Source organism: Pyxicephalus adspersus, chromosome 4 (assembly GCF_032062135.1).
Source record: "Pyxicephalus adspersus chromosome 4, UCB_Pads_2.0, whole genome shotgun sequence".
Classification (NCBI taxonomy): Eukaryota; Metazoa; Chordata; class Amphibia; order Anura; family Pyxicephalidae; genus Pyxicephalus; species Pyxicephalus adspersus.
This window is the reverse complement of record NC_092861.1, coordinates 127,107,019-127,120,653: the sequence shown is the minus strand read 5'-3', so window position 1 is coordinate 127,120,653 and position 13,635 is coordinate 127,107,019. Positions and strand designations below refer to the sequence as shown.

The 13,635-nt window shown below is 39.4% G+C and overlaps 1 protein-coding gene across 1 annotated transcript in view; it reads right to left on the bottom strand.

Annotated features, from left to right (window-relative positions):
• The window catches only part of CNRIP1 (cannabinoid receptor interacting protein 1), a 19,170-nt gene extending 16,289 nt beyond the window's left edge, over window positions 1-2,881 (bottom strand). The window contains exon 1 of the mRNA XM_072409586.1: window positions 1,532-2,881. Coding sequence (XP_072265687.1) covers window positions 1,532-1,710 — 179 coding nt within the window. The 5' untranslated portion in view covers window positions 1,711-2,881. The remainder of the gene's footprint in view (window positions 1-1,531) is intronic.
• Window positions 2,882-13,635: the final 10,754 nt, after the last annotated feature.

Below are 13,635 nucleotides of genomic sequence, written 5' to 3'. Positions count from 1 at the left end.
CATTCGATGATGAGTCAGCTAAAAAATGTGCAAGGTCTATGTGCAGCTAATCCATCACAAGCACTGTGGCTCAGTGGTTAGCACTCTGGCCTTTGCAGCCTGGGTCCCAGGATTGAATCCGGGCCAGGACACAATCTGTATAGAGAGGTCTTCCTGTGTTTGCGTGAGTTTCCTCCCACATTCCAAAAACGTGCAGTTGGGTTAAGTGGCTTCCCCTTTAAACTGTATTAAAGACATGTGGCATGACTATGGACTTTATAATGTGTTGGCACTATATCAATACTGTGTAATAATAATTAAAAAGAAAGAAAAACAACATTACCATATGAAAACATGTGCAAACTCATATCACCCTTGAGTGATACAGGTGCAGTGCAATGATGCACGTGTGTAATGTGAAGATTTTCATGTTCAGAAACATTTAAGCAGCCCATTTATTTTATATAGGTTTATAACCCAGCACAGTTCAGCATTTTTTACATGTCTTTGCTCTTTGGTGCAATTCAGCATAAGTATATTGTGCTGCCCTGCCTAGACATGTGGGGTGCATTGGTATGTCAAAATAATTGGCACCCTAAAGCACTGCACTGTTTCATATAATTCAGTACCGTGCAGTAATATTTATATTTTACATTTCAGAACTTGTTCGTGTACGTGTTCAATGTGTTAGGATTACAATGTTATTTCTTATATAAAAAAAGTGACAAACCTGAAAAGATAAAAATAAATAACACTTTGTTAAATGCCACCTATACACCTAAAGAATAAAATACCCTATGCTCATCCCTGTCAGAAGATCAGACGGTGGCTCCATTGTACAGTATCCATCCCCCATGATAGGATCCACTCCCATTCTTTGACTGCAAATCCTGCAACATCTGTGCCTAGGAAACACTGTGTATTCCCTCTGGAGTCAGCAGACCATTGTAATATTAATATTATAGTCCTAGTATAGGTTTGGCTACAAAGTATCGGGCGGTAGTCTATAAAATAAAATACTTCCACATCTATCAGCAAAACTACAACATACCCTTTATGAAGGGAAATAAATTGACAGAATAAAATGGGTTTGCTGCTTGATTCTGCCTGCACAGCCTGCTGTCCAAGATGGCAAAAATCAGCTCCAGGTGCCATAGGCCTACAAGACTCCACAGATAAAGGATGTGATGAAGACACAGTAAATATACTAAGTGCATGAATAATCCTTGCAGTCTGCTTGGGAGGAATGTGTTGTTTGTGTATTATCAGATGTATTTTTTATGCTGATGACAGCTGAGTACAGGAGGAAGGAGAAGCTAGACTGGGAAAACACAGCAATGTCAATTAACCCTTCTGAAACCCCAAAGCGAATATGTAATAGGTGTGATAAGATGCAACCACCAATTACCGTCCAGCATTAATTTATTTCCAGGAGGCGGAAGAGTAAAAGATGCTGGCTGATGAGTTGTGGTTTAAGGCTACGCTACATTGCAATCAGCGTGTACAGAAGGTGTGACAATGGAATGGATGAGCGAAGACCCCCAGTACTTACTTAGCTTTTAATGCTCCGGGCTTGAGAACGACCTCGATTTTATATTTAGCACCGGTTAGCAATTTAATCGTCCGGTTCTGGCCAAACCTCTGTCCATCCACTTTAAAATAGACCGGTCCATCATTGGGTTGGATCTTAAGGGAGACTGCAATTTTCACCAGGTTCGGAATCTCCCCCATGTCTTGCAGCCAGCAGAATACAGTTGACAGCTAGGAGGAGGGTAGGAGTGCTTCCTATGGGACCCACAAGGAGGAGGGATACAAGAGGGAACAGATCTCAGCCATTCAATGGCAGCCAGGCACAATCCGCTGATTTTCTGCACACTTAATCCTCTGCTATTGCAGCATTCTAATCTCCAGGGGAGGGGGAGGGAAGCCATGTCTCCTCCCTACACATACAGATAAAGGAACAGCTAGATCGACCTCATATATGTGGGGATGACTGGACACAATCACCAGCTGGAGAATAGGCATGAAGGCCATTTAATATCTGTATGATAATAATTTTCCCCAGCAGAAGGCAATGTATTATCTATCTGATAAAGCAACCTTTCTAGACCCCTGAAATAATTTTCAGGTCTCCGGGGGACCTCTGCTATAAATACTATATCCACAGTTTATAGAATATTAGCATTGTGGTCAGTAGGAAGAATGTCTCTTACATTGCTTGCCACTGGGAAGAATGCCACCCTTGCAGATAGCCAAAAAGATCATTGGTGTCACCTAAACTGATCTGAGAGTCACAAACTGCTCATTGCTCAAGGAACCTCCAGCAACCTCTGGAGGAACCCTGGTTCAGAAACACCGCAGTAGAGACAAGAACATTATCCTAGGATAAGGCAGTATAATATATGTATATGGGACAGGTGTAAATTGTCCTAGGTGAACGAATCACCCCTACAACCCCTGCGATTAGGGGCTCTTGGCATGGCTGGTATGTTTGAGCTTGTATTGATCATAGGTCTATTCAATTGGCCTAAAGGTGGGACCAAGGTGGTCACTTTAAGGTAGAGAAGGGAGGGTTACACTTCCTCTTTCATCTACAAAAAACATTCACAACACAAATTGCAAGTTCTTTTCTTGGCTGACTATGCTACCTTTCCCTCTCCTGACTGAAAATTTCCCCTTCCTTTCTTGCAGAAATAGATACAGAATATTTTGCCCAGAATTTTAGGAAGTTGCTTGGAAAGATAAAAGCTTCCCAGCTTTTCCACACCCAGCTGCCCCTGAGCCTCCCAAACTTTCCTGACATTTTTGCTTTTCATCCAGTCCCAGCCCTAGCAGTCAATCTACCAGACCTATGCACAGACCAGTCAGCCAGGTGATTGCTGCAACTTCTGGTGCCTGTCACACCTCCAGCAGTTTCTGCTTGCAGTTCTCAGTGCTGAAGACACAAGGGAGCTTCCCAGTCCTTCCTTCCCATAGAGCTAAACACTGACAAAGCCCTCAGGAGGAGCCTCCTCCTTCTCTGCCTGTGTCTCCTTCCCTAAATTCTGCTGCTGAAAAGAGAGAGAGAGATTCACTGCTGCTGCCTCCCCATTCATAAATCTCCACACAGCTGCTATTCACCTTAACCCCTTCTATTCATCCCCAATCACATTCTCAGTCTGCAGCCCACCTAGCTTTTCTGCTCCCTCTAAATGAACCCTTCTCATGTCTGCTTCTCCCTTGGTTCCTAGTGTGCCTCTTCATTCAGACAAAATATGGAAGCTAGAGTTAGTTGATTTATTTTCTCATCCCTCTGGTTGACAAAATCCAAGAGCCTTGATGTATAATCTCAGGTTGAAAAACCCTAGAAGCTTCCTCAACCCTTTGGGTTTTTGTTCTTACTCCAGCACTTTATATGAGCACTCCCCTGAGCTGGGTTCTTCTTAATGGTATTTACATTTATTATGGGGTGCTTGTAAAGTTTATGGTAGACCGTGTTGGTTTAACTGATACCCACTTTTGGATCTGTTTGTTTTGTTTGTTAACACTAAGACTATGTACACACATAGGATAATTGTCGCTGGAAACAATCTTTCTTGTTGTTTCCAATAACAGATGAATGTATGAGTGCTGTACACATGGCACCATTCAGTTCTATTGCGAGGGGATGACAAGCAAGCGACAACCTGCTATTCTCTCCTTCATTGAAATGCACAGCAGTTGTTCCTGATTGGTCATTTATTGATCTCCCAGGAGGATCAATAAACAATGTTGGGGGACCACTGTATACATGTCAGATTTTTGACCAATTTTCTTGAGCAACAATAATGTGTAGACAGCCTTAATTATGCACCCCCACATACCTTTCCACTTTTAGTTTGCTGCTTCCCCTGGTGTGTTGGCAAGACCTAAAAATTGAGCCTGTTGGCTTTTGATAAAAGCTTCTGTAAGTAGTACTTTGCCTCTATATTTAAGGATCAGTGCTGCATCTGCAGTGGTGCACACCCTGCCATTCTCTGCTTCAAACAGATAAACAGCTCTCTGATATGCCTGGTGCTAGGGTTGAACCTTGTGTGAGCAGGGAAAGAGATAAAAAGATGGCATCCTTCCTAAACAGGTACTCCTTGTGACATATTCAGGTCATCATAATTGTCACTGGGACAAATAATCATTCTGCTAAGTCTCAGGAAAGCCCTGAAACCAACTATAGCCTGTTCTGGAAAACTACAAGTAACATGCATCTTGATTTTGGCATCACTGGACTCCAAATATTTTACCTGGTATATAATTTACTGGTTGGCAGTTCATAATTCCTTAATTTTCAGGAATACAAATTTAGCATTCCAAGTGTGTCCATGGAGCACGAAATTACCAGAAAAAAAAAAATGCCAGCCTGTCAGAGGGAACTCTCACACACAATATATCTGTTCCTTAAGGCAATGTCACTTAAAGATTGAGTACTGCAAAGAGCCCAACTTTAAATGACAAATAGACATTAAAACAAACATCCTCGACCAAGGAAAACTAACATTGAATATTTTCAATTTAACTGTAATAGAAATAGTTAAATCCTGTCTCCTGAATGCTACTTTAAAAGTGAACTCCATAGCTATCATTGGCAAGAGTAACAGTTCATGCTTTACATAGGCACATTGTGAGAAAGTGCCTGTTTGTGTGAGCGGGGAAAGAGATAAAACATCTTTTTAACAATGCCCCTGGACAACCCATCTGTGAAGGGGATCATCATCACATACTGGTGGCAGCAGTGGGATCTCCATGTGTGGGTGTGCTACTTATGGTTGTTTCTGGTGTAGCTTGGGTTTGCACAAACAATTTTTCAGAATGCTGGTAAATTTGTATGTGATAGACAGGAATAGCTTTGTATGTCAGCTATTGTCCCTTGTCCCTGTACCCGCCATAGATTAGATCAGCAGATTACATGGGTTTGCTGGATCACCAGTCTTACAAAACATTTTTAAATCAGGTCCAGTGTCAGGAACAGGCTTTCAGTTTCATTATAGAGAAAGCGATCACCTTTTTGAGATCTTTGGAAAAAAAACCTCTATTACTACCACTTGCCCAAGGAGCAGTAAGTCAGGTATTTGACCTCCAAGGCTGAAAGTCAAAGCTCTGGAAGTTGCCACCAAAGCTGGATGATAACTACAAGGCTATAAAGAATACCAAAATTATCTTGTATACGCTGACCCCAGAGGTATACTGGATAAGATTCAGAATGCTGCAGAAAGGTCCTTCAGACAACTACATGCATATGGCGAGACATTTGTGTACTAACCTTTGGAAGTAGATCAAGGGACTCAAATACAAAAACTTATGGGGCTCTGGAAGGAATGACTCCTTCACATGTTTTGCTCTGACATCAGACAGTTTGTAATGGAGTGCACACCTACATGTGTCAAAGAGATAGTGGAGACTGCAGGTAACTATATGGATATCTGAGCGTCCAATGGCTGCAGAGCCCTACTTTCTACGACTTCTACATTAGTAATTCTAGTGCCTGGAGCTTCTGCTACAAAACTGGGATCTGTGGATATCCATAGATGCTCCATCTGCCTTGAGTCTGGACGCCTTAGGATCACCTGTCTTGTGCTGAAGCCACATTGTCAATAACACATCTGTCTTGTTCAGTGGCACAGAAGCAGTAGTAACTGTCAACCAGGCCATAATTGGTCTTTGAGATACAGGAGCAGATTTAAAACTAGTACAATCCAAGCAGGTAGATGGAAAAGTATCATCCAAGACAAGTTGGGGGACACCCACTCCTGTGCCTACTGCTAAAGTTCACATCAATTGGTGGGGAAGGTAAGGGAACACAACTGGTTGTGGTGATGGTATAAAAAAACAAAAAGATAGGTTTATTGATCAATTATCCTTGATCAAAAAATTAATAATAATTGACCTAAAATTATTACTAATTACTAGTCGCTAATATTTAAAAAGCTCATAAGTCATCCTCAGACCTTATCATTAACATGTCATCTATTTACCTACTATATCACACTACATCTTATACAGAGATTACCATAAGATGGGGAAAACCTAGTCCCCATCCAATCACATCTTTGGAAATAAGGAACACCTCCAAAAATGAAATATTTAGGAGGTAATAGGTTTTGCAAAAGCAACTTCACCTAAACTGAATACTCACTTACCTTAGTCATTGAAGTGCAAAAATAGTTAGATTGTGTGGTATGGATGAATACAAGAACATTACTTTAGGTAATGTTCAGACATTCTTTGGCAAATAATACTAATGCCATCCCATCATCAATCATTTAAATAAGCACAGTTGGTATTCTTTAGTAGGATCTGAAGTATAGATATAATCTGTTTTATAATTGTCCCTCGTTAGCGCTGCTAAATCACTTTCCTTATCCTTCTGCTGTACAACAATTTCTATGTTTTCCTTTAATGATTTGATATTCAGCCATTGTGCTTTGGAAATATTAATTTGGCAATTATTAGTTTGTTTTGGCTTGACAGCTAAATGAGTTAATTGTTGTTTATACAATCTGATGGAATGGGTCAGCAGCCTCTGAACTTCCTTGTACACAGAGTGGTATAATGCAGGTAAAGCAAAATTAATCCCAGGTGATATTCACCTGTCCCTGTTGCGTCACAGACGCTACCATCTTCTTCTTCCTTTCCTTACGCATTCTGATCATCAGCCATCTTAATTTGCCATGCCGGGATGATGAAACTCCTGTGTAGGGACACAAAAGTCCATTCAGTCCCAACACCAACATGGAAAGTCAGGTCTCCCAGCAGCTGAGCTGCGCATTGACAGACAGGATAGCAATCAGGCAGGTAAAAAAGCTTATTGCAGAAGTGACATCGCCTATACCTTTCTGCAATAAAGCCCTGCCTGATAAAAAAAGTTTTAAAGTGGAACTTAGGCTATAATAAATTATTTGGTTATAATAAATTATAGCTTAAATATTTCCAAAGTGGAAAGCATGGAGTCACCAAGTACTAAGAAATGGCCATTGTTGCTACTGTCGGAAGGTTTTTGGAAAAACAAATATCGCCTGTGGAACAAAATTAGGCTAGGTTTATACTTGAAGTTTACCGGTTGCTCACACCAGGAACTGCTGCTTCTTGGGAGAGGCTACATGGTAGCATCACCCTGCAACAGCTCCATAAAGAATGAATAGGGGTGGCTAGTACCACTACCATATCAGTACCAATCACTACCGCCAGCTGTCAAATGCACAGATGCTGGTACTTTAAGAATCCCATAAGGAACTTTGTTCTGCTCAATCCAGTGGCAGGTGTGAACCTTCCCTTAGGTTATGTAGATGATAAAACTTCAGAAGAGAACAAATAGATAGGTTTGCTTTGTCTCTGTGAAATCCCATTCCTCAGGTATTCCTGCCTATAGAATAGCATCAAGATTACAAATAGAAAGTGGGAAAAGGTTTGTTATATTTATAGACAATCTAAAAAAAGATAAATAAATAAAGCAGGACATCAAACCTTAATCAATATTGCAAACTTCTATGTACAAATAATAAAAGGCGTGTGATAAAATAAAAATCTGAGCCATAAGTGCTGCCTTTTTTCCCGAGGAATACAGTTTTTTTTAGCTATCATGCTGAACCATTCTTTTCCATCATTCTTCACTTGAGTTAGAGGTAAAGTGGAGTTAAACTCTGTTTATACGCACATTCTGTAGTTTCTTTTTTCTTTTTCTTTTCCTTGTTTCGAATTTCCGCCATCTTGATTAGCCAGGCCTGGATGACGTAATGTAATGGGTCTGATTTATTAAAGCTCTCCAAGGCTGGAGAGGATACACTTTCATCAGTGAAGCTGGGTGATCCAGAAAACCTGGTTTTTATTTGCTATTTGTTACCGGTATGTTTGCTATGCAAATGTTTTAAATCCTGGACCAGATTATTTCCAGGTTTGCTGGATCACCCAGTTTCACTGATGAAAATGTATCCTCTCGAGCCTTGGAGGGCATTTATAAATCAGGCCCAATGTCTCAACTAAACTACTCTAACCTATACTAAAATGTGGGCAGCAGCTAGAACACCTAGAATGCTCAGACTCAGGGTGACCATACAAACTCCATGTAGATAATGTCCCCACTGAAATTCATTCACATGACCAGAGATGCAAAGTAATGCTGTGATCCTTTAACCTGAAGCTACATTCCCAAGAACAGATTATATTTATTAGACTTAAATACACTATAATTTGAACTCCCTTTAATGATCCTGAAGCCTGGATAAAAGAGACTTCATTCACTCTACATCAATAAAGCCAGCAAAGCTATATTTGTGCAGAACCGGAAGGTCGTCATGGAAACCTGGGCCTACCTGCCAAGGCATCATCTATAATTGGACAAGTGTCTTGCTGGGGAGATCCTGAACTGTCTCGGGCCTCATCAATAGATATACTGTATGCAACAATTGTAGAAGGATAGGATAAAGGCTGCAAAGTTTTGTACCTGTTTCTTTTTCCCCAATGGCCATATATTATTGTTACCATGCTTTCGCTTTTTTCTATAAAGAATCTCTTTATTTTACAATGATATCTTTTGTACAGGGTAATAATAGGAAAGTTCAGCTGTGTAATATCCGGCACCACCGTGCCATTGTGATGCTGACAATATAATTTTTATTTTTTTTGCCTACATCATCTTTGATGTTTGATAGCCTACAGTATCTGTGCAGAACACAGTTGTGAAATGTGGAGGTTTAACACCTATTATTATTATTACACAGTATTTTTATAGCACCATCATATTACGCATTGCTTTATAAAGTCCATAGTTACGTCACCAGTTGTCCCTCAAAGGAGCTCACAATCTAATGACCCTACCATAGTTATATGTCTTTATTACAGTCTAAGGTCAACTGTTTTAGGGGGAACCCAATTAACCTAACTGCATGTTTTTGGAAAACCTGTGGATGTGTGGAAATGTGGATTTCCTTGACAATGTTGACTGGGTACATATCAGTGAAGTACCTCTATTGGCTAGTATAGTATTTCTCAACATTTTTACCATGGGGGAACCCTTGAAATAATGTTCAGGTCTTCAGGGAATGCCTTTTATAGTTATTATATTCACAGCTCACAACATATTTTCCATTAACTTCATTTTAGGCCTGTAGGGAGCCACAGCAGTCTGCCATGGGTTCAACTGAGGTATCAACCTCTCCTATTAAAGTGAATTTCTATCACTTTCTCGCAGGCTGCTGCAGCAGATAATGGTGCAATATTTAGCCTGCGCAGTTGCTGTTCGAAAATGTATTCTACATTTATGAAAATTGAAGTTGCAGCCTTGTGCTTAGGGGGTGACCTGCAGGGTGGTTTTGCTTCTCTTAGATACACAGCCTCAGTTTGCTGTGTGTCCAGGAGCTGCCAACCATGCAGTAGAGAAAGGACACTAAAGCTGCGTACACACGTCCAATAAGTATCATTGGAAAAGAGCGACAAACGAGCAGCAAACGACCGATTGGCCAAAAATCGTTCTTAAAAAAGTGACCAGCAACGCCGACGAACGAGGATAGTCGTTGGAAATGAACGACGAGCACGGGAGATCTGACTGGACGACGATCGTTCACCATCTATCGTGTGTACGGTCTTTATATATATATCTATATTTATATTTCTCTCTCTCTCTAAATATATATATATATATATATATATATATATATATATCTATAAAGTCTATCTATTTAGACGTCACTTCCTGTATCGTTCAAACGATCGCATCTTTCATGTGTACAATATCGTTGAACGATCGTGTCGTTATCTGCATGTACAGGATCGGTACTATACGATCGTTCAAAGATATCGTGCAGGATTGTTGGTCGTTCGTTTACCAACGATAATTATTGGAAGTGTCTACTAGCTTTAAGCTACGTACACACGTCAGATTTTTATAATATAATTGGCCGATGCCGATTATCGGGCGAAAATCTGCCATGTGTACAGTCGGTGTCGTGTCGGTGTCGTCCATCGTCCGGACGACCGACCTGCCGGATCCACGGACGATGGACGACAACCGATCCTAATGAAAGGGAAGGGGAGAGCGCGCAGCAGGGTGCCGCTCCGTCGTTCTCCCCCTCCCCTCTCCATAGAGCATGAACGGTGCTGTATGTACAGCACTGTTCATGCATCGTGCACTCCCTTGTCGTTGGAAAGGATCGTGAAAGATCCTTTCCAACGACAAAAATTGGAAGTGTGTACGCAGCTTTAGTCTACTTTATATATACACACATGGCATTCAATGTATCAGTAGCTTTTGACAAAATCAAACAATGCACATAGTGCCACCTAGTGTTTGCTTGTTAAAACTAAATGATAAACTGCTAAACATGAAAAGAATGATTTACTATTTTTAGTACATAAAACCTTTATTGAAAAACTGCGAGCCAGATTCCTTTCTTGTTCTATAGATCAGATCATTTTTACTACACTTCTTTTATTCTTCAGGAATTAGCAGCATTTGCCATTTGTAAAACATAGCCAGTGTTACAGTCTCCAGGCTTAATGGCCTTTAAACAACATTTTAGTAGTGAATTAAAGTAGGGCCATGATGCATGTTGAAGTTCCATTCCAAATCACTGGCTTGTTGAAGCTCTGTGCTAAGTTGCAGTGCAACTGTGTGAGCCCGATTCTCATAGAAAACAAATCTGTACATTTATTAAAAAGCAAATGCTTGGAAAACACTATAACACTTTAACATGTATATTAGGCCAGGTGAATCAATCAATGGTAAAATAAAACACCTTACCTCTAAGATACCCCTGTTTGGTAAATGTCACATTAATTCCTTTATAAATATAAATATAAATGAGTAGGAACAATACATTTACAAACTCTAGGGGTCCTAAAATTTACTCCTGAGGACACCAGAACCAGTACATCACTTTCTGAGTGTACGTTTAAGCAAAGTATTTTTAGTGTTGGATAGAGTTGCAAAGGGTTGAAATCTTTGTCAAACTCTTCTTACTGTCTATATTCACATTGTGGCCCTGGGAGAAAAGAATTACCATCACTTTCTCAACTTGTTGCATTTTTGGTACAGGAAGTGAAACATCCCAAATAGTATAGATGGTAAAAACTAAATAAACTATACAAAAAAAAGAAAAAAGTTTGGCTATTACAATTAGATTCCAATTAGATTAGTGGAGTGGGTGAGTAGGGGAAGTAGGGGAAGGTATTGATGGCAAATCTGCATCATTCCCCAGTGATGTAGGTAGTACATATTCTAGCTGTCCTCCTGCCAGCACTAATAATGAAAAGACATGAAGTAAGGGTATGAAAGGTGTTAGCATAGCAAAATGTGGCTTTGCCATGGCTTGTTGGCACTATCTGTCATGGAGCAATGGCGTGGATTTGTGACAACTTGCCAATGCCTCACGGCAATGGAATTTGTTGGAGTTTATATTCAAGTATTCCACCTTGGTTTTGTAATACTGTACACTATTTATTTCAGCTTAGTTGTATGCACTGCAAGAAAGGAATTTTAGCTGTCAATAAACATTCTACAGCAATGTTTCCCAACTTAGGTTCCTCCAGAGGTTGCTGGGGGTTCCTTGAGCAATGACCAATTTATAGCTCTTAGGTCAGTTTAACTAACACCAATGAACTTTTTAGCTATTTGTAAGGGTGACATTCTTCTTACTTACCACCACTAATTATAGCAAGGGTTCTCTACCTGTTAATACCTGTTATTTCAAAGGGTTCCCCCATGTTCAAAAGGTTGAGAAACACAGATCTACATACTAATCTGAAATGTAGAGTGCAAAGGTGATTTATATTTTCCAAAACTGTTCCTCCGAATGCCAGATATACTGCATAAAATATTATAAATTTATTAAACCAGCATTGTTGCAGTACATTGACTGACATCATCCCTCTATGTAGGCTGTTACCACATTTCCTTTTAATATAATAAACTCAAGTGATTTGTTTGCAGTAAAACTAATGCTGTTAGTTTATTTGATATTGCAGTTACTAGTTTTTCTATATATGAGCTCTAGAGGGCGCTCTTTGACAATGTCACTATAACATCCTTGGTATTGCTTGTTACATACAGCCAGTGCCAGTTAGGGGTGGCCTGATAATTCTGTAAATACAAAAGATAACCTTAACTGTAAAGCATGATTTTTTTTTTTCTGTAACATTGTTTTTCTGATTAAATACAAAATTTTATATATAAAAAAATGTATAACAATAATTTAGAAGAAAGTATTGTAGCTTCTGTTCATAATTAATTCCATTCTGTAGTGTATTGGGGAGCTGAATGCTAACAGATGGCAGTCTATACCATCATAAGTGACCTTGTCACCACATGATGACGTTTACATACCTACACTATGCAGTAATTTCAATGAACTGGATGTTGGTTTAAAAAAAAAACTACAAAAGCTAATCTAAATCAGCAAGGAGCATTCCCTAACAACCAGCAGCCAATGAGAGTGTTCCATGCAGTTTACTTTAACATCACCTGTTCTACCTGTTCTTTTAGTAAACAGCAGAGAATGCTCCACTTACAAAGAGCACTTGTTTGCAGCACTTGTTTGGGCTGGCTAATAAGCCTTTTGCAGTTGTGCCAAGTAAACAATAGTATCAAGTAACCAATAATAGAAAAAAATAACAGCCATCTAAAGCTTAACCATCTTAAAGCTTAGAAAGCTTTGCCATCTAAAGATATATGTTTCTATGTTAAAAACTTAAAGGTCTACAACTTACACATATATATTACCTTTCGCAGAGATCACAGAACTCCTCATGAAAATCCCTAATTTCTTTTCTCTGCAGAAGGACAGCACCATTTCTGTTTGGGTTCCTACTTTCTTGACCAAAGTAATTATGTAATTAATTTCTATTCCCTTTCTATGTAATTATTATTATTATTATTATTAATAAACATTATTATTATTATTATTATTATTAATAAACATGATTTATATAGCGCCAACATATTACGCAGCGCTGTACATTAAATAGTAATTAATTACATTCTCTTTCTATGTATTTAAATTCTAATTTCTATTTATTTCCGAAATCAATAGGAATATCTGCTGATACTATACTTACATTTAATAAAGTTTGTTCTCCTGCAGGAAGACAAAGGATATAATGTGGTTGCAGGGAGTCATTGACCCTCCCCTGAGGAAGCATTACCACCAAACCAGTGCATGCAGTGTATTGATGCAGAGAGCGCCACCTATGTCATTAGAGATGAATAGCACTGAAGAAGGGGCAAAGAGGAAAGGGACCTCATGACTGGTCTGAAGATTTCTATGCAAGGTTGATATATATAAAAAAAATCTTTTAATTCAATATTGATGGCCCCAAAGGGAATCAGATGGGATATCTGGATCCCAGAGTTGGGCTTCAATGTCTGTGTTTGTTTGAAGGATTCTTTTACCCATCTGTCCGATGCTATATTACTTAGATTTACTGAACGTGTTCTTGTATTAGTAAGCCCAAGGCACAGACATGTTTTCTTCTACCTTGGCACAGAAATATTTTCTCTGTTGCATTCAGTATTGGATCACACTTCTTTGTCTCTCACAGAGCCTCTTCCTTCCTCATTACTGCTATTGTAGAACTTGGCATCTATCCCTATATCTCCTGCCAGGTCAACAAAGACCTAAAGTACATGTTTCCATGCCTTCGCCATAATTAACACAC